This window comes from Castanea sativa, chromosome 11 (assembly GCF_040712315.1).
Source record: "Castanea sativa cultivar Marrone di Chiusa Pesio chromosome 11, ASM4071231v1".
NCBI classification, from domain to species: domain Eukaryota; kingdom Viridiplantae; phylum Streptophyta; class Magnoliopsida; order Fagales; family Fagaceae; genus Castanea; species Castanea sativa.
The window spans coordinates 30,134,196-30,157,057 of NC_134023.1; the positions used below are offsets into that span (position 1 = coordinate 30,134,196).

General features: G+C 34.0%; 1 protein-coding gene across 1 annotated transcript; it reads right to left on the reverse strand.

The window, feature by feature from the left end:
- Positions 1-11,793: 11,793 nt before the first annotated feature.
- LOC142615539 (rhodanese-like domain-containing protein 4, chloroplastic) lies at positions 11,794-20,508 on the reverse strand. The gene is made up of 8 exons (XM_075788277.1): positions 19,720-20,508; positions 18,734-18,836; positions 18,542-18,628; positions 17,758-17,832; positions 17,554-17,628; positions 17,111-17,191; positions 16,460-16,696; positions 11,794-12,327 (listed from the first exon to the last, which is right to left on the reverse strand). Exons 1-8 carry the CDS (start codon positions 20,361-20,363, stop codon positions 12,280-12,282), a joined length of 1,350 nt encoding a protein of 449 aa, XP_075644392.1. The 5' UTR covers positions 20,364-20,508; the 3' UTR covers positions 11,794-12,279.
- Between the last annotated feature and the right edge of the window lie 2,354 nt (positions 20,509-22,862).

The following is a 22,862-nucleotide window of genomic DNA, read 5'->3' on the forward strand; positions in this document are numbered from 1 at the left end:
GTCAAATGAATAATAAACTCACAACTTATACTTACATGAACTCTTAATCCTAAGAGGATAATGGACTTGATTATGAGATGTAGGTTGCTTTGATATAACAGAAGTGAGATCTAAAGTCACGATCAAAACCTCAGTATGTTGGGCAGCCACATTTAGTGTTGATGGAACACATATTCTCAAGATGGAATTCATAGTCTCTTAACGGAGATATAAAATATTCTTTTAAGATAAGTTTAATGGGTTTAGTTATTCAGAGAGTTAGGTCTAACTACTTTAGTAAGGAGTTACTAAAGTATTATATCTATGGAATTGGATTTCATAAATATATGATGAATAACTTATAGGATTAAACCGGGTACTCAAGGAAATAAGATGTAGTAATCTTCATGACTTTCATGACTTTATATTACTACAAATATTTTATGAAGGGGTTGCATATACAATAAAGTCTTGGGATATAATTTATAAATAAGGCCTAGAGTGCAACTATATTTATATAGTAGTATTAAATATAGTTAATGGTAACTTTGAACTTGTCAAAAGTTAACAGAAAAGCCCAAGGTCCATTGGAGCTAGTGTCTTATTGATCCATTTTGGTCCCACTCCAAGCCACACACTTAAGCCCAGTTGGAAATGCCCAAAAGGCCAGCCCAATTGGATAATCAGTTAGATACAAAAGGAGAAACATACAAAATTTTATAAGAGAGAGACATCATTGTGAAAGTGTATGTATATGTGAGTATAAGCCATTCTATCATTCTCCCTTTGAAAACTGATTGAGAGACCACACTTCTTACACGTTAGTGGAATTGGAGTGAAGATTAAAAGTATTCCCAAGTGCTTCTGATCTTTGTTTTGAAATTCACCGCTTCAAGGTACGCTCTTTTGTTTTTAAATTCTAAAATTCACATAGTACATGTTATCAATTACGAATGAAGAAAATTTGTTTATTTTTCGCTGCGTATGTTTTGTATGAGATACAAAATATGATTAATCCAACAGATTTAACCTCAATCTATACTCCTTGATCCTCTCAAAGAACTTTCTCAATTTAATAATGTGACCCTCTCTATCTTTGGATTTCATGATCATGTCATCTGCGTATACCTCAACCTCACTGTGCATCATGTCATGTAACAAAGTTGTGGCCATCCTTTGGTAAGTTGCTCCCGTATTCTTGAGTCCAATCGGCATTACCATGTAGCGATAGATTCCTCATTCTGTGGTGAAGGTGGTCTTAGTCACATCCTTATGAGCCATCTTGATTTGGTTATATCCTGAGAGGGAAATCAAGGGACTACCAGCCGTATTATCCACTAGGACATCTACGTGGGGAAGAGAAAATCATCCTTAGGGCAAGCTTTGTTCAAATCCCCGAAATCCACACATGTCCTTACTTTTCTATCCTTCTTTGGTACGGGCACAACATTGGCTATCCATTCAGCTTGGTGTACGGGTTTGATGAACCCCATTTTGAACTGCTTAGTGACCTCATCTTTGATCTTTAGAAGCCATTCAGTTCTTATATGTCTAACACTTCTTACACCACTTCACAAAAGTGTTCTTGCAATCCTCTCTAGCGAAAATTCTATATGTTTCTCCTTTTGTATCTAACTAATTATCTAATTGGGCTAGCCTTTTGGGCCTTTCCAATTGGGCTTAAGTGTGTGGATTAAAGTGGGACCAAAAGGGACCAATAAGACATTAGCTCCAATGGGCCTTGGGCTTTTCTGTTACCTCTTGACAAGTCCAAAGTTACCATTAACTATATTTAATACCACTATTAATGCAAATCAAGGAGCTAGTCATGCTAATCATACACGTGGAAATGGAGTTGAATTTGCACATGACGCACATGACCCTTTGTCACTTCCTAGTGGCCCAATTACAAGAGTTAGAGCCAAACGTTTCAAGGAAGCACTAAATGGGCTAGTCCAAGAGAATTGGGCTGATTCTGAAAAGACCAAGATGGGCTCAAATAATAATCAAGGCTTAGTCCATATCATCAAAGCACTTGAAGAGGCAAATTTAAATACATTAAATCTAGTAATTTAGCTTGTTTGACTGCCTGTAAAAGTCCAAGAATCCAAAAAACGTGGGAACTTGTTTAGGTTAATTTTTGTGTTGTTTTTAAAGCTGTAATTATGAGTTTGCCTATTCTTGGAGGGTTGTTCCAGGTATATAGATGGTTAGTACGAATTTTAAAAATCAATTTTGGTTTTCAGAAAAACTATTCTCCTTGTGAGGTCTTGTGTTCCTCTTGGTTCTTAAAAGAACTCTTGAACTTATCAAGTTAATCTTGTGGCGTTCAAACAACCAAACTTATCACCTTGATTCTTGAGAGTTTCTTAGGAATTCTTGGTGTGGCGTTTTCAATCCAACGTAGTCTTGGTGTTTCATCTGATTAGATGATGGGTCAAGGTTCAACAAATCTTGTCTAAACGATCTTGGGGTTCCAAACCATCATTGTTATCGGGTTTCATCACAACTGTTGGTGGAGTTCATATCATTTGGTACCAGAGCTTTGGTTCTAAGATAAGTTTTTCTATCTTTTATTTTCATTCTATTTCCTGTTCCTTACTCAAAAAAAAAATGAAAAAAAAAAAGAAAAGAAAAGAAAATTTCTCAATCTCGTTCCTCACCTTATTCAAGTTCTTGACCTTTTTGATGAGTTTTGGTTGTTTCTCATTCTAAATTACTGCTGGATTATTTTGAATTAGTTTCTTGAAGTTCGATTAAGAACAAAGGAAGACACAAAAGAGTGGAAAAAGGCAAGAGTGTGTGAGACCATAAGAGGGTAAATGCCGTTTAGAGTGAAAACACGAATGCTAGTGTATCAATTCTTGAGTGAAACACCTGAAGGAGGGCCTGAGAGGATTCTAACTTTGTTTTGCAGATTTTAAACATGGCCAACAATCAAGAAGAAGACACAACCGAAGAACTTCAACAACCAATAGATCAGAACCTCCAAATGCAAGCACTGCTAGGGGAGATGAGGCGTATGTTAAGGGCTGAAATTGAACCTATTCATGAGAGATTGGATAGGGTAGAAGTGGGAACTCCTAGCGGCCAGCAACATGACATCCACAACAGGCAACAAGGTGGGTGTGTTCCATGGCGGAATGTTGAGGAAGAGGCAGAGTCGGAGGAGGTTGATGAGCCATATGTGAACCGAGGCAGGTTTGAGCGTGGGTATGACAATAGAGAAGCTAGGATGGGTAGGCCTATAAGGGATAATGATTTAGGAAACATAAAGATTAAAATCCCATCTTTTCAAGGCAAAAATGATCCTGAAGTTTATTTGGAGTGGGAAACTAAAATGGAGATGGTGTTTGATTGTCACAACTATTCGAAGATAAAGAAGGTTAAGTTGGCTGCAATTGAATTTACCAATTATGCCATTGTATGGTGGGATCAATTATTGATTAATAGGAGGAGGAATAGAGAGCCACCCGTGGACACATGGGAGGAGATGAAAATGCTTATGAGGAAGCGTTTTGTTCCCAATCACTATTATAGGAGATTGTATCAAAAGTTGCAAAGGTTAACTCAAGGTTCCAAGAGTGTGGATGAGTATTACAAGGAGATGGAGGTAGCTATGATCCGGGCCAATGTAGAAGAGGACCAGGAAGCCACAATGGGTTCTTGCACAGTTTAAATCGTGAGATTGCGGATATAGTTGAGATGCAGCACTATGTTGAATTGACAGATATGGTGCATCAAGCCATAAAGGTGGAAGAGCAATTCAAACGGAAGGGATTGGCTAGGAGGGGACAACCTATGACCAGTCAGTGGAAGACAGCTCCAAAAATGGACAATCAGCTACAAAATAAGCCAAAATTTGAACCATCTAAGAGTGCCAACACAAAGACCGCCACTACTTTAGGTAACACTAAGGCTTCGAGTTCTAAAACCCATGATATTAAGTGTTTTAAATGTCAGGGCGGGGACACATAGCCAGCCAGTGTGTAAACAAAAGGGTGATGGTGATAAATGCTCAAGGTGAGCTTGAGTCGGAGTATGAGGAAGAAGTAGATTATGTTGACTTGCCATCTTTGGAGGATGCCGATGATGAGCAAAATGCTATGGCTGGAAATTTATTAGTAACAAGGTGAGTCCTCAATGTGCAGGTTAAGGAGGAAGAAAGTAATCAAAGGGAGAACTTGTTTCATACTCAGTGCTTTATAAATAACAAAGTTTGCAGTGTCATTATCGATGGAGGGAGTTGCACAAACGTAGCCAACACTTATTTGGTGCAAAAGTTGGCATTAACTACCTTGAAACATCCTCAACCTTACCGACTTTAGTGGCTGAATGAATGTGGCGAAATCAAGGTGACAAGACAAGTGTTGGTGGCATTATCCATTGGCAAATATGAGGATGAGGTGCTATGTGATGTGGTTCCCATGCATGCATGCCATTTATTGTTGGGAAGACCACGGCAGTATGATCGGAGGGTTACGCATGATGGATTCACAAATAAGTATTCTTTCACTCTTAAAGGGCAACTCATTACTCTTGTGCCATTAACTCCAAAACAGGTCAGGGAGGACCAATAAAAGTTACAAAGATCAAATGAAAAAAAAAAAAAAAAAGGAAAAAGAAAGGAAGGCTGAAATTGAAAAAAAAAAAAGAGTTAAAAAAAAGGAGAGAAAAATATTGATCAGAGTGAAAAAGAAAGAGAGATGATTTCGGCCATAATGAGAGCAGGAGAGGAAAAATTCAATTACATTGCAAAAAAAAGTGAGATCAAGAGAGCATTATTTTCACACCAACCCCTTATTGTACTCATGTACAAGGAGGCTCTTTTATGTACTAATGATCTCGTCGAAACTTCGCCGAGCAATGTTGTTTCTCTTTTGTGGGAGTTTGAAGATGTCCTTCCCGAAGAGGTACCTCATGGTTTACCTCCAATTCAAAGGATTGAACATCAAATTGATTTCATACCTAGTGCATCAATTCCAAACTGACCTGCTTATAAGAGTAATCCCGAGGAGACCAAGGAACTTCATAGGCAAGTAGGTGAATTATTGGAGAAGGGATACATGCATGAAAGCATGAGTCCTTGTGCGGTCCCAGTGTTATTAGTTCCTAAGAAGGTCGGAACATGGAGGATGTGTGTTGACTACCGAGCCATCAACAACATTACGGTAAAATATCGTCATCCCATTCCTAGATTAGATGATATGCTGGATGAATTACATGGTTCTTGTGTCTTTAAAAAAATTGATCTTAAGAGTGGTTACCATCAGATTAGGATGAAGGAAGGTGATGAATGGAAAACTGCTTTTAAGACTAAATATTGTTTGTATGGGTGGTTAGTGATGCCTTTCGGCTTAACTAATGCTCCAAGCACTTTTATGCGTTTGATGAACCATGTTTTGCGTGCATTTATTGGTAGATTTGTAGTTGTGTATTTTGATGATATCCTAATTTATAGCAAAAATTTGGAAGAACATGTAATAAATTTGAAATCTGTTTTGGAAATTCTAAGGGAAGAAAGATTGTTTGCTAACCTCAAAAAGTGCACCTTTTATTCGGATAAGCTTGTGTTTCTTGGTTTTGTTGTTAGTAAAAGAGGAATTGAGGTGGACGAGGAAAAGGTGAAGGCAATCCAAGAGTGACCAACGCCTACAGCAATCAGCCAAGTGAGGAGTTTCCATGGCTTAGCTAGTTTCTATAGACGGTTTGTGCATGATTTTAGTAGCTTAGCCGCCCCTCTTACTGAAGTCATTAAGAAAAATGTGCCGTTTAAGTGGCGGAAAGAACAAGAAAAGGCATTTAATCAGATCAAAGAAAAGTTAATTAATGCACCTTTGCTTGTTTTACCTAACTTTGCTAAAACTTTTGAAATTGAGTGTGATGCTTCAGGAATAGGTATTAGAGCTGTTTTAATGCAAGAAGGCCGTCCAGTTGCTTATTTCAGTGAAAAGTTGGAAGGGGCAGCCTTAAATTACCCCACTTATGATAAGGAGATGTATGCCTTGGTAAGGGCTTTGGAAAATTGGCAACACTACCTAAAAAACAAAGGAATTTGTGATTCACACAGACCATGAATCTTTGAAGCATTTGAAAGGACAGCAAAGGTTGAACAAACGTCATGCCAAGTGGGTGGAATTCATTGAAACAATTTCTTATGTGATCAGTTACAAGCAAGGTAAGGAAAATGTGGTGGCTGATGCATTGTCCCGAAGGTATACTTTACTTTCCATTTTAGATACAAAAATGCTTGGCTTTGAATACATTAAGGATGTGTATGTACAAGATTCTGATTTTGGTGATGTGTTCAATGCATGTGAAAAAGTGGCATTTGGTAAGTTTTATAAGCATGATGGATTTTTGTTTCGGGAGAATAAACTGTGTGTGCCTAGGTGTTCTTTGCGTGAATTGCTTGTGAGAGAAGCTCATGGTGGTGGTTTGATGGGTCATTTTGGTGTAGCTAAGACTTTAGGAATTTTGCATGATCATTTTTTTTTTGGCCTCATATGAAACGTGATGTGGAAAAAATCTGTGAGAAGTGTATCACATGTAAACAGGCTAAGTCTAAGTTGAAACCCCATGGTTTGTACACCCCTTTGCCAATACCTAGTGAACCTTGGACTGATATTTCTATGGATTTTGTTTTAGGTTTACCTAGGACTAAGAGGGGGAGAGATTTAGTTTTTATGGTGGTAGATAGATTTTCCAAGATGGCACACTTCATTGCGTGTCACAAAACTGATGATGCATCACATATAGCTGATTTATTCTTCAAAGAAATTGTTAGGATACATGGTATGCCTAGGACCATCGTTTCTGATAGGAATGCAAAGTTTTTGAGTTACTTTTGGAAGACTTTGTGGGGAAATTTGGGAACCAAGTTGTTGTTTTCTACTACTTGTCATCCACAAACGGATGGTCAAACTGAAGTAGTAAATAGAACTTTGTCTTCTTTGTTGCGTGCTATCATTAAAAAGAACTTGAAAACATGGGAAGATTGTTTGCCACATGTTGAATTTGCTTACAATAGAAGTATACATTCTGCATCTAAGTTTTCACCATTAAGAAGTTTAAACTGTAGTACCATGAATTAATCACCCTCCAAAGGGAGTAAAACATATACGCCAAGGCGAGGTGCTTAATCACACTACTATAAACCGACAATGGAGGCCGTGAGATTCAACCCTTGTATCTCTCTCCCACTAGATGTTTTAAAATAAAGGTTTTTAAATATAAAATATGCATAATCTAATTACACATAGCCTTGCTCTTTTATATATGTAAAAACACTTAGAGAAAATTTTGGATCTACAGTCCTCGATCGATCCTCGACAGATTCTCGATCAATCAAGAAAAGTTCTGGATGCTCGATCGATCCTCGACAGATTCTCGATCGATCGAGAAACAATTCTGAGAAGCTCGATAGATCCTCGACAGATCTTGATCGATCGAGAAAACTTCTGTCAGCTCGAGAGATGCTCGACAGATTCTCGATCAATCGAGCTTCGTGAATTTTGAATTTTCTAGAATTTTTTCTAAGACAGTTTTTTTAACGTTTTCATGTACAAAACAACCATCATATGAACAAAATGGACAGAGATTGATATCAAAACTGAATTTCGTTGATGCTATAGCCTTAAAGTTCAGTTTAACATACTTAAACTCAAAATTAAACAATATCATAACATCAATATCAGTTTTATCAAACAATAATTTCAACAAACATGCAGAAAACTATTTTATAACAACATGAAATCATTCTTACCAATTCCAAAACTCAAAACATGTTAAACAGATATGAAAATGAAGACCGCTCTAATACCATTTGATGGAAATATGCATGTACGCAGCGGAAAAATAACGGATCTACTTCATTCATAAATGTTATGTAAGTTTTAGAATTTTAGAACAAAAGAGTGTACCTTGGAGCGGTGAATTTCAAAACCGAAGATCAAAAGCACTTGGGAACACTTTCAATCTTCACTCCAATTCCACTAACGCTCATGATGTATGGTCTCTCAATCAGTTCCAAATGGAGAATGTTAAAAATTGTCTAACACTTCTTGCACTACTTCGCAATAGTGTTCTTGCAATCCTCTCTAGCGAAAATTCTGTATGTTTCTCCCTTTATATCTAACTAATTATCTAATTGGGCTGGCCTTTTGGGCCTTTTCAATTGGGCTTAAGTGTGTGGCTTGGAGTGAGACCAAAAGAGACCAATAAGACATTAGCTCCAATGGGCCTTGGGCTTTTCTGTTAACTCTTGACAAGTCCAAAGTTACCATTAATTATATTTACTACCACTTTATAAATATAGTTGTACTGTAGGCCTTATTTATAAATTATATCCCAAGACTTTATTGTACATGCAACTCCTTCATAAAATATTCGTAGTAACACAAAGTTATGAAAGAAGACTGTCACTTTGTAGATTACTACATCTTATCCTTGAGTACCTAGTTTAATCATTTAAGTTATTCATCATATATTTATAAAATCCAATTCCATAAACATATACTTTAGTAACTCCTTACTAAAGTGGTTAGGCCTAACTCTCTGAAAAACAAACCCATTAAACTTATCTCAAGGAAATATTTTATATCTCCGCTAAGAAACTATAAATTTCATCTTGAGAATATATGTTCTATCAACACTAAATGTGGTTTCCCAACATACTGAGGTTTTGACCGTTACTTTAAATCTCACTCCTGATATATCAAAGCAACCTACACCTCATGATCAAGTCCATTATTCTCTCAGGATTAAGAGTTCATGCAAATATAAGTCGTGAGTTTATTATTCATTTGACAGTCGTTAGGAGAATAATAAATCTCACAGCAGTCCAATTCAATATATTTTACCTCTTAAAACATATCAACATACCAACTAAAAATCTCCATTTCCATAATCAAGACAAATCATCTTTGTTGATATGTTATAATCTTTGCAGATGAAATGCCCAATTTCATCACCGACTACGAACTACATTTTGAATTTACAAGGAACTTGTGATTTACATCTTCTGTGACTAAATCACATACAGTGCATCTCATGGACTATATGATAATGTCCCAATATTCATGTTACCATTATTTTTAGATAATAATAAAACAACTTTATTAAACATAACATTAAGTCATATATAATGTCATACATAATAACATACATAGCATCATACAATAGGATTTAAGGACATACATCATAACATTCTTATCATTACCCAAATTAATTGTTTCAAAAGTTAGTTTCATAGGTTCAATTTTCTTTTCTAATTGTCTATTAATTTCATTTTCAAATTCATTAGAATCATTTAAGTGTAGAATTTCAATATTAGGGGACACATCAAAATAAGCCAAATCAGAATTCAACTTATTGAAAATGTTGAAAAGTCCAATTCTTTAGGTGCCCCATAATGAATTCTATCCTTCTTCTTTAGGGCGCATCGCTTTCCTTCTGATCCTCCTCTTTGAAAAAAGTATTCAACTCAATGAACCATTCCTCATCTTTAAGAGGCCCCCACATGCGTATAGCTTTGGTTATGTCATACAAAAGTTCACCTTCGTTAGGGAAATCTTTTCCTGCCTCGTCAAAAAAATTAGTCGCCATCATCTTCACTCTAACAGCTAATCACTCCATCTCCTTCCTCCTCCTCATCTTGGGTCAGCACAAGGTATTAATCATCGTCAGAAGGAGGGTCCGTGTCGTTTTCAAGCATGAAGCGAGCTAGGGTGACCTAAGTTGTCCCTGCTGTCAAGGTCCATTCCAGCCAATCGTGATCCTCCCACGATCCCGCATTTCCTGAGTCAAAGAAATCGTTGACATGGGCCTCTTACACATGGCGTAGCAACCAACATGTAGATCTAGACACATAAGCAAGGAACAGAGTGCACAAAGATATAGATCTAAACATAAGCGTGGATCTAAGCACAAACACAATATTTAGGCATATCCTAGCCCAAGAAGGCTAGGCCAACATCATCAAAGCAGTAAATCATGGCAAAAAGCAAGGAGACATGCTAGGAAGCAAGAAAAAGCAAATATATACTATGGAAAGCAAATAGAAATGTTATGAAGAAAGATAAAGCAAAGGGTGTAGATTGTAGCTAAAAAGCTACATTTACACCTTTAAAACCTCAAATCCAAGGTCCTAAGTCCAAGGAGAGGAGAAAGAGTGTAAGAAGACTACCTCTTGATTGTTGAGAAAAGAGAGAAATCAAAGGTTTTTAAATGTATTTAGGAGACAATTTAGAGAGGAAAAGAGAGAAAATTTGCCTAGAAAAATGCTCCAAATTGCCCAAATTCTTTTTTTTTTTTTTTTTTTTCTGAGGGGGTCTGGGGGTATTTATATTGATTTTGTGACTCTTCGGCTACCAGCAGTTAGGGCTAGCAGCCCTTTAATGGCCACCGAGTCCAATGCTGACATCAGCAATCCCAGCTTCTTCCCTAGTTCATCTTCGGATACATATTTGAAGGCCTTTCCAAACTTTGATTGTGCTGATATTGGTGACCTTGGAAAGTTCTAGATGTCTAGTTTCCAAAACACTAAAGAAATCAAAATTCCGACAATCGAATCAAAAGTTATGGCATTGGGAAGCAAGATGACGTGATTTGCATAGTTTTCAGGATATCTCAACCATTTTAACTCCGATTTCCACCCATGAATAGTCGTTGGAAAAGGAATTCAATAATCTTCGCAATGACATTAGTCCCAACCCATTTTGGGAGTTGGATCAAAATTAGGGTTTTTAGGGCTCTTGGGAGTCTACCTTTGGTCAAAGTTGACGAAAATCATCGAGTAGCTCAGGTTTGATGCAGAAACATGGAAATGTTGTTTTGGAATGATTTTGACCAACTGTGACTTTTGGTCAACCGAGGGTTGATTATGGGCATTTTGGTCAACTAGATTTGAAATGGCAATTTAAGTGCTCTGATGCCCAAACAGGTTACGCCACGTCAATCCAGATGTTTCCCCGACCCAATGGAAGAAAGTTTATATTTTTGAGATTTTCGGGGTCCAGCATGCAAATCGAGAGTGGGCAAAATACAGTATCTACAATATGTAATTGACTTTTTTTTTTTTTTTTTGAGAAAGATTATATGTGATTGACTAATTATATATTCATTTGCTTATTTGAATATGTGGGGTAAAGGTATTTGAACTAACAGTTATTGGGCTATCTTTATAATGTTCTTTGTTCGTTTTGGAGTGTGTTGTTTGTGCACACATTGATTCGCAAGGCCCGTCCTGCAGAGAGAACCATGCCCAACTCCCTCAAACTTGAAAAGCCTTAGTCCGCCTTAGTCCGAGTCTGCAAACAGCACAAAAAAGGCACCCACAAAGGTTTTGTCTTTAGAAGTGCTATGTCGGAAATTAATGTGTAAATTCCAGCACTTCTACGGGCTACATCACCTCACATGTCAAATAAAGCAAATTATTATTATTAAGAGGCAGGCAGTACAAGGAAGACCCCTTCTGGTTAGGATGAATACATGTTTCATGTAACAATGAACAGCAATCACAACAACCGAACTCGAGAGACCCTTGGAAGCCTTGCCTTCAAAAACCTGCCTGATTTCTTTCTTCAAAAAGTTTACTTCTTTCTTCTTAGAATCAATATGCACAATCTGCTAATTAAAATACTAGGATTTTTTTTTTCTCTTTCAATTTATCATGTAGTTGGGGCACAATTACATCCTATTCTTTCTCATTAAAGCCTAAAGGGTGCTGATGCTCCAATCCAATGTAATCTAATAGCAATCTCGAAAACTACAAGTGTCTTCCTCTGATGCCATTTTAAGGAAAATTGGAATAAGTGGTCTCCAATTACCAGCATCACATTTTGAAAATGCAACTAACAGAATAAATATACAATTGTGTTCTTTTGTTGCAACTAGATTACATATTCTGGAATACAAAATCCAGCGTTTTCATGCACTCACATGATCACATCTTTAATAAACACATCCAGGCACACTTGGATATACATAAAATGTTCTATTGCTTACTCAAAAACTCTTTATTATACCCATCTGAACAGAGCTAACACATAAATTCCATCTAGAAGAGACGCAATGATTACGCAAAGTAGCATAATGACCACAAAAAGATGGTTGTAGCAGACTTCTATTTTATATAACTCATGACACTGATTTTGCATTCATTCCAAGATGTCACCTAAATTGAATTCAAGTTTAAAAGAGCCGCATAAATTGCAAAACTCACAATATAGCATTGCAAGTCACTGCCAAACAGCTGCCTGTTACAGAAACACATGGAGACATTTTAATGCAATCGCAACTCTAGGGCTGTGATGGTGAAGGAGATGTAGGAGGCTTCAAATCTGGATACTGCAACCAGAGAGGGATAAAAAATAGAAGCAAGAATTAGTTCAGTAAATATACGGCAGAAATAACTCAATAAAAAGAATGTCTGCTTCAGGCGACAAATCAATATGAAGAAAATTTCAGTTAGAGCAATGCTAGAGACACAACATTTGTTGAGGAGTCAATTTGTAGTGATGTATGTAATATCACTATCACATGACCCCACTACTAACATTGTGTTTATTGCTCACTAATCATATATGTCTAGTTGTGAAACTTTTTTATCTCACTAGACTTACTATTTCAGTAATTCAGGACCAAACACCCCCCCCCCCTTCAAAAACATTACATAAACAATTATGTCTAGTAGAATGTTATAAATCCATAGGGTAGAACTCACCCTTGAAAACCGGCTTTAAAGAAGAGGGTGTTCAAGAGCTTATAAACACAACTATGCTTATACTTAATCCATGTGGGACACTAGGATCATATAAGCATAATCGTGTTTATAAGCTCTTGAGCACATTTCCCTTACAAGCCGGTTTTCAAGGGTAAGTTCTACCCATGGATTTATAACATTTGGTATCAGAGCCAACCACCACCCCGAGTAATCAGGCGTAACTCATTGAGTATGGGATCAAATGAGTTGCGGTTTTGTGGTTGGATCTCAAAGAGTCAACCTAGAGGCTAGATTAAAATAACTGATAAGTAAGTGGAGCCACCAAAAGAAAAAGGGCATCGGGTCAGTGTTAAATCATGTTTATAGGCCTTTGAGCACCCTCCCCTTGCAAGCTAGTTTTCAAGGGAGAGTTCTACCCATGGGTTTGTAACATAGGAATCATATATTCTATTCTCTTCAAATCTCTTTTTCTTCCTTTCTTCCTTGATTGAAAAAGGGCTAGTAAAAGAGAAGAGTTTCTTTTTTTTTCTTTTCCCTTTTTTTCCCCTTGTCTTAGTTATACCTAAAACTAAAACAATATCTTTCTCTAGTCTCCCTTCATCCAAACATACAGTTTAGCTAGCGATCTCAATATCAAAGGATAAACAACTGAGTCGATCCTAGATTAAAGAAGGAAAAGAAAGATTTATTTCATTTCAAATAGTATTTTTCTGTTTTGAAAAATTAAAACATTTGATTTGATCCCATTCCTAATAAAAGAAATTGATATGATTTATTATAGTTTTTGTTTTTTCTTTTTATAATAGAATTATGACTTTATGATACTATTTAAGAGTTGTCAAGTGGGGTTTTGATATAGATATATATATATATATATATATATATATATATATTTGTGTTTATATATTTTACATATATCAAGATCATAATAAAATATACATATATGCATGTATGAATACATACATACATATTATATAATAAACTATAGGAAAAATTCGTACCTTACATGTGGTTGCACCAAGTGAATGTCTTCTTATGTCACGTGGACAGTCTTTTTATCCATTTATCTTAAACAGTAAAGACTATTATACAATGCGCTTTTTTCACGTGGCTCATTATAAGTATATTAAAAAGATTTTTTTTTTCTTTTTTTTTTTGAGAAAAAGTATATTAAAAGGATTAGGACAGTTTGCAATGGATGAAACTCCATTATTGAAGTTTCAATAGGTTTAAAATACTAATCCAATTAAAATTTTGTTGCCAAAATTTTCATTATTTATTTTAAAAGACTTAACCATCTACCAAAATTTTAATTGGGTTACATCATACTTGTATCATATGATTCAACGTAAGTTTTAAACATCGTACAACACACTTTCAAGTTTCACCTTTTCATTCACTAATTATTAACATAGTTTACTTTTAGGTAAAACTCTAAAACAAAAGTTTCAAAATTTTAAAATATTATTTTAATCAAAATTTTATTACCACAAATTTTAAGAAATTTGAAAAAAGTTTTATTATTTAATTTAAATTATTTTTATCATTTACCAAAATTTATTATTTTAAAAAGAACTTGGAATTACATTTTTACTTCTACAATGTCATTTATTATTTTTACTATTTACTTTATTCAATTTTATGGTATATTATATAATTTGTTCTCTAAATTCTGTGGAAAATAATTTGCTCTCTCAAAAAATCAAACAATTTCTAAAATTATGTTTCATTTATCTATCCCAAAAAATATATCATTTTTTATTATTTGGATTTGTTTGATTGATATTATTCATTTTTAGGCGGTCCATAGTTTGCTAAATTATGTCATTGTGCATTATATTTTCCTTTTTTTTCATGTACAATTAAACTGTTTAAGTTTCAAATATATTATTCAAAATTTTCATTCACTTAAAAATATTATCATATTTATAATTTTTCATATCGTAGGAATAGTTTCAAACTATTGATTGAGTTTCATTTACTAATATAGATATATGAGATTGGAACTACATATTTCTCAAAAATTCCTGGAAGACTATATACCATATTATAAACTTAATATTTAAAATAATACGTAGAAAAAAAAGTAGACTTCATTTCTAAAATTGAACACTTCACCTATTGAAATGAAAGAAAATAATTTGTGTAACAACGTAAAGAGAACGTGGTATAACAAAAATAAATATTGACTACATGCACTTTCACTTATTAAGATTTAATTGTCTTTAATTGGACCTTCATATTGCATTTATTATTGCTACGTTCCTGTTTAGCCTCCTCATCCACCACATCATCGGCTACATCATTATTCTTTATATTATTTATTTTTTGACAATATTAAATATATAAATATATTGGTTTTATAAATTCATTTTAGGTAATTTTAACTTTACATATTCATCTATTTTAATTTTGATGTTATAACTAAATAATAAATTAATGAAAAATTTTAAAAAAAAATTGTCTTTACATATTCATCTTGGGCGGATTAATACTTGATAAGACACATTCAAATACATAGCCAAGATTGTATTTTGATATAAATTCAAAATCTCATTTCTCAAATAACTAAGTATTATGTCAAACAAAAGTTATAAGAGGGAGAGAGAAGACTTGTGATGGAAAACTAAAAAAAAAAATTGAAAAAAGAAACACTACCAAATCATATAAACCCAAAATAGTATTATAAAAAAATACAATGATTCATCAACCTAAAGTAAATTTGCAAAAAAGAATAAATAATATATATATATATATATATATATATAGAGAGAGAGAGAGAGAGAGAGAATAATTACCTTTTTTTGGGAGATAAATGAAAGCGTCAAAATATAAAATATAGTCATGAGTCAAACACCAAATTATCTAAGTCATGCTACATAATAGAATAACATTATATCCTTGAAAACCATCTTTATATGCAATAGGATAACACTTAACAATCATAACAAAGAAAAATGATAATAACTTAAAAACTCAAAACACAAAACCAAATTGTATCAACCTAAAGTAGAATTCTAAAGAACACATAAATTTATCAATCTAAAGTAGAAATATTAAAAAAAAAATTCACACAAAAGAAAACATGAAAGAGAGAGAGAGAGAAAGTAATAATCATTTTTCATGTGGGAAAATATGTATAGAATCGAAGAAAGAATCATATATTTATTGTAATAGAATAAGGATAAAAAGAGCCAAAATAAAAGAAGAGGAAGGAATAGATGAAGAGTAACATTAAAGTTGAGAGTAGTGGAGAGATGAAAAAGTAAAAGAAACATTATGATTGGAAATAGTGAAGAGAAATTATTGGAAGTAGGTAGATGATGTGGCCGCTAATGTAGCTCAACAGGAGCGTAGCAACAATAAATGTTATACTTCAACTTTTAAATATAATATATAGATTAATTATTTTTATAATTTACAAACAATTTTTATTTAATTAGCTCACACACACACCTCCTAAGCGTCTAAAGCCTACACCCATCATACCAGGGACTGGACACGAGCATGCTATAGTATATTTTCGTTTTTCATATCTGTAACACAAATCCAATCCTACCACATTCCAGATATAAACTTGATTAAGACCTACCCAAAACCCAAGCTACCCTGACAGTAAACAGTTCTCATACTTCAAAAAGTGGCAGAATAATTAGCCACTAGTGAGTAGTTCATGAGCTGCAAATCCTAAGCACATAATGAGTGGAGCAGAAACATTATATTATAGAGTTATAGAGCAGTGAAAGTGAGAATTACGTATGGATATGGAGAAAGTGATTTTGAAAATCCAGGAAGTGATTCTGCTTTAACTTCTGGTTTTGGCACTGAATTTATCTCAGGAATAGGTTGTCCAACTGTTTCTACTTTTGGCTCAGGAGCTCCTTCTGATTTTTGTACAGCATTATTAGTTGTAGCAGGCTCTAGGCTTGCCTCAGCAGGTGCAGGAAGAGCATTTCTAGGTACAGTTGTTGGTAGAAGAGCTTTTCCAATTTCCTGAAATTCCATGCAATTCAGGATAGATAGAGGATATAATTATGAAGGGTCTGGTTCTGGTTAATATATACCCTTAGGATATACATTAATAATCCATTTTATGAAAATTTTTATGAGCAATTGAAAAAGCTATAAAAAAAAGTTAGTCACTTTTTCATTTTTCTATAAAAGGTTTCCTAAAATGGTTTATTAATGTATGCTCTAAAGGCATACGTTAGTAAAACCCAATTAAGAATAATATTAAAAGGATTCATTTTTGGATAATTCTTATTAAATAGATGAAAGAGCAACAGATGGTGATTTAGCAAGTATGCTCCAATACCATAAACATATTTACAACTCTGCAAACGTATTGTCCATTTGACTTTCCAGGAAAAGTAATGGAAACACAGATTTCACACAAATATCACATACCTTTATTTCATTAACAAACTCTTTAGGGGCAATCTTTGTGTTCAAAAACTCATCAACTTCTTGTAGGGTTTCCTTCCGATCCTGTCATGCAAAGCAATTCAGCTAAGCTCCAATCTAGACTAGAACTATATCATTTGACTGATACAAAATTTCTGAAACTCTACACCACACAATGACCTGCCTCTGTCATCAGAAAAATCAATAAATTTTGCAAGCTGGATGAACCATACAAATTGAAATTATCATAAGATCTGTATTCCACCTCAGTGAGATCAATGTAGTCTCAACCATAAACACTAACACATGCTATAGAATAATGCTGGCCATCCAAATCTGGGCAATGCGTGGTAGCTTCAAAGGTAGTAAGAATATAATTTACAATGACAAGTATCTTCATTAAACATTATAACAGAAAATCTTACAGAAAGGTTTTGGCAACTCACCTCAGCAAATAGGAGTTTCTTGCTCACAAACTGAACAAGAGCAGCTGAGCCTAAAACTTGGAGTATGGTTTCTACCTAAAAAGATAGAGAAAAATCATAAAATGCAGATGCTTATCACAAAAATAATATCGCATAGAAATTCAAATCAAATAAGAAGAATATAAAATTAAGAGAAACCAATTAACAAAGCATTATCAGCCCAACCTCTGAAAAAGCCAATAAACCTAATCCAGTGGCTGCAGCAATCCCAAGGGTGAGAGAAAGAGCATCTGAACCCTCCTGCACATTAATTGCCATCATAAACCTTATAGTGCTCATTTTAGAAACCATAAAGAATGTAAAAAACTTTTCAAAGAAAACAATATGCTGAAGGTAGAATATCCTAATGTTTCAGCTTATGCAATAACTTCATGAGAGTAACAGAATAATATATATAATGATGTTGAAATATATTTACTATTCAGTAAATTAAAAAAAAAAAATAGTGCTTTACACCAAAGGACAATCATTCTCCACATGAAAAATAAATGCATTCTTGCAACATTAAGAAGAAAGGAAACTCATCAGAATTAGAACAATTCATATAGCCATTGAAATAAAAGAATTATCTCTTATTCCCCAAGTTTAGCAAGCTTAGAGTATTAGTATTTCTGGTTCAAAAACTAATGTAAAAGATGATTCTCCAGTTCTGAATGAACAAGATATAAAATAATATGTTTAGCACAGTTGTTTAACACATCAACTCAACAGAACAAACCTTTTAATTTCAAAAAAGTTCATACTCCTAAAAATTCCATCATTGATCAACACATCAGCTACAATAAAACTTCACTTTTTTGAAATTATGATAGATTAAGAACCAAAAAGAAAGAAAAGGCTACAGAATCAATGGTCAAAGGGGCATCCAAAAGTTCACAAGACAAGTTTTTCAGTTACACAGTAATTTTGATTATTTAGTAAACATATAACTAAAAGCTTAGAAACATACTCCAACTGCACCGCCAATACCATCTGTCAAATTGCTAAAATCAAGACTCAATGCTTTCCTTGGTGGTATCCAAGGAAGGCCACTATTCTGCAAAATTACAAGTCACGTCAAAGTTTTTGTGTCAAACACACTAAGATATGGATTTCAATAACAATGTATTCAATGTAAACAGCATAAGAAGAAAGGGAAGACCATCCATCCTCGTGGTCCTTCTGCACCATCTTTTATTGCATATGCAGCCTTGAATCCATTTACAGTGACCAACTCTGCAACCAGTTCGGAATTTCCATCAAATCTGGCTTCATCACAAATTCAAAAACATTATCCATATATTAGCCCTTAGATTAACAAACATAAAGTCAGAAATTGACTGTTTTCGAGACAATCAAAAAGCATGTGAGCAATAAAGAGGGAAAGAGATGATTGATTGATCTGAAATTTTGAATTTAAATAAAGTTATGGTTATTTAACTGTCAGAATTAGTTAAAAAGTAATTATGGCGCAGGCTGCAGTTATCAACCCAAGAACAACAATCCTTGAAGAGGAAAAAAATAGTTCTACTTTTATTTAATCACTAATTCAATAATGAAACCTGCATGATTGGGCAATGAATATCCCACATGTAGATTCTCACTCACACCAATTTTTGACTAATTTTATTTTAATCAGCTCTGTCAGCTTCAATAAGCACCCCCACCAGGAGAAACAAATAAGAAACATGTGCAAGGAACAGTTTGGAATCCTCACTTAGGAGTTTTGTAGAATATCCATAAATACACACAATTCAGGTAGATGTTGTAAGTCATTATATTTTAGTGCAGAATCAATTGAAATAAATAGATTGAAAATTTTTGAACATGTACATAATTAGGTTATTTCAGTTCTGGACATAGATATGGTTCCACTTTAATATCGTTCAATTTTATATATTAAAAAAGGCAAAAATCAATGATATTTGAACTGTTGACACTAGGGATCCTAACATTATCTATTAAGAAAGCTAAATTTCAGAATGGAAAATCTAAGTGCTGCATGTAGAAAAAGAACATTATTCTAGTGAATTTCTTATATCTTTCTCTTAATTACCCATATGAACACAATAAAAGCTATTAGCTATGCCGTATAATTTAGAAAACAAAATGAGGGAGAAATTATAAAAATTGGTCTTAAATTCTTACTTGTCTAAAATGAACAATGTGGTATTTTCTGGTTCCTTCAACTTTGAAGAAAGCTTCTTCAAGAACCCAGGCTTATCCTCGCCTTTGTAAACAATAGACACTGGCTTCTTCCTCAAACCCCTGATATCTGGAGTACCCACTTGCCTAAATTCCACTGGTGCTCTTATATCAAGCAACTGAGCATTGGCTTCTTCACCTATTTTTGCATAAGCATTTTTGGCAGACTCAACACCCCATGGCTTTGGCTGCTTCAGAATCTGAGACAAAACCAAAGAAACCGCCAGAATGGTGGCACCACCCGCTATAACTACAGGATTCTCTGTCCCAAAACTTATAACACTATCCAGAACCCCACCTGCATCAAAATCCCCAGATGATGAGGCATTCACAGACTTTTGAAGTGCTTCCTCATATGATAAAGCTCTAGCAATCCCAGTATTAAGAAATGAAGATGCAAGGACCAGACTTCCTTGAAAACTCCTTGATAAACATTGTTGTAAAGTTGGTGGGTTGGTACTCAAAACAGCAGAATTAGAGAATTTAAGTGGAAAAGATGTAGGTAGTGATGAGAGTTTTCTGGGTTCTATTTTTCTGTCACAAAGAACAGACAGGGGGGTCAAGCTTGCTGCATTGAGGGCCTCCATGGCCTAATTTTTCTATGTCATAGACTTTCTGTGGCTCTCAAATTAGTGATGGAAAAGCTTGAACCACCATACAAACAGAGAGTTTGTTTCTTTGTTTCTAGGCTGATTAGCTTCAGTGGGTACAAACAATTTGGTTTGCCTGGTTGTTTTTACTTTTTTTGAGTGGAGGGAGGTGCTGACATGGCATGGGAGATGAGCTTTGTACCAGTTGCTGTATGGCACGTGGCAAGTGAAGATGAGAGGCTTGGTGATCATGGAGGGAGGCTGTTGATAGTTTGATCACTTTCTGGTGTGTGTGGCTAAGAAAGAAAGAAAGAAATGTCCATAAAGCGACATATTATATATAGCTGCAGTACTATGCTCTCCTCTATCCTATAGTACAAGAACCGGCTTTTCGTTTTCGAGATATTACCATATGAGATTACAATTAATTAATTCGTTAATGGAATATATATATATATATACGCAGACTACTGTGATTCCACTTGTTTGAGTTCAGAGCTTTGTACAAGCTTGGACAACTAAAATTTTAAAAATAAATAAAATATTTAAATTTTCCAGGTTGGTTAAGCTCGTCTTAGTTTAGTGTATGTTTGGCATGATTAATTTTATCAACTTATTTTACTTTTTCTTATATCAACTTATTTTAATATTCAGTTTATTTTTGCTACTATTTATGGGCATCACTATACTTTTTAATATTATTCATAGATCTACTATACTATTTTCGCTAACTTTTACCTTTATTTACAGTACTTTCAACAAAAAAATTTCAATTTCAGCAAAATAAGCAAATCTCAAACAGGCCCTTAAGCTAAGCTCACTTGTGTCTTTGTATTTCAGATTATATTATATATCATAAGTTCTTAGGTTAGGTGTTACTACAATTTTGGTGGAAGTGGAACCTCTATTATTCCTGAGTAGAAGGAATTGTCTAAACCCAGGAGAATAGTCTCGTTTTTTAAGAGCACAACAAGATATCCTCATCCTAAATAAAAACAAAAAAAAACCTACTAGATTGGTAAGTCTATTACAATTCTGTTACTGGAATATATGAATATGAGAATAAAATTAAGCCGAAATTATACTTTACCGCATTAAACTATACTTATGTTACACTTTGCACCTTAAACTTTTTTAATGTGTTTTTTGCACCCTAAACTATAACCCTTGTTACACTTTACCTCCCGATGTTAATTTTGCTATTAACTTGAATGGAAAAATATTACACCATGTGAAAAGACCTAATTGTCCATCTTCTCAATGCTTTAAAAACAAAAGATAAATTACACTTTATCATCATTAACTATACTTCTTATTACACTTTGCACCCTAAACTTAAACTTAACATCGGGGTGCAAAGTATAACAAATGTCATAGTTTAAGATGCAAAAAGTACATTTGAAAAGTTTAGAGTGCAAAAAGTATATTTGAAAAGTTTAAGGTGCAAAGTATAACATGAGGTATAATTTAGGGTTTCTCTAAAAAAAAAAAAATATAATTTAGGATAGTAAAATATAATTTCCCTAACATTAAATTGATGTCGTTACTTACAACAAGCTTAACTGACAGCTATTCAACTAATTTCAAATTTATAATGAAATTATGTAAGCAAAAATCGATTGCTTAATAACCTTATTTCTATCTTAAAACAAAATATACAGCTTTTTAAAGCATGGCATTCTTTAAGGTACATACGACTTTATGTTTGCTTGATAAACAAAATAAGCTTATGAAAATAAACCCATCCAAATGCAAGCACTGCGTCATTCATTGATTGATGGTCAACAACTTGTGATGTTAATATATACATTTTCTGATTTTCATATGGAAGGTCAATATATTTGATAGATTACAATCATTGCTTGAATGCTGAATCCATGGTGCAGGCAGGCTTATAAAACTGCAGGCGCTCCAATACTACAGAGGGAATCCAAACGATGGCCAAGAAGGTAGTAGCAATTCAGAGCGGTAAAGTACTCTCTTTTTATCCTTTTTTTTTTTCAACTAGTCGCTAATCCGTGCAATGTAAGGGATGATTTTAAAAAATTTATGTATATTTACTTTGCTCAAACAAATAATCATTTGGAAGTTGGAACAAGTAAGACTTCACCTTCTGCGTACTATATTCTATAAAAGTACAATTATTGCAATGAGAACTAAACATTTATACATCAATTATTGCAAAAATTGTAAATTGATTGAAACAATCATTTAATTCTTTTTTGTTAGTTCATTCTTTTTCGGATTTAAAAAAGTGTATATTATTTTTCCTCTGTGATCTAGAATAGAAGATGATACTCATTCTACATGAGCACAACAAAATTAATATATAAGAGCCAAAGGAAAAAAATAAAATAAAATGATATGTCCATAACATTTTTACAACAAATTATAAGTGGCAGGTTGTTACTGGTTGTTATTGTTGGGGCAAAAAAGTAATTTTAATGTTAAGTTTAAATTTAAACCAATAACAACTAACCACCTGTAATTTGTTGT

Coding starts and splice junctions, on each gene's coding strand:
- LOC142615539 (XM_075788277.1), bottom strand. CDS start 20,363: ATGGAGGCCCTCAATGCAGCAAGCTTGACCCCCCTGTCTGTTCTTTGT. Junction 17,192..17,553: donor AGAAACTCCTATTTGCTGAG/GTGAGTTGCCAA, acceptor TTTGCATGACAG/GATCGGAAGGAAACCCTACA. Junction 16,697..17,110: donor AGTTTGTTAATGAAATAAAG/GTATGTGATATT, acceptor ATGGAATTTCAG/GAAATTGGAAAAGCTCTTCT.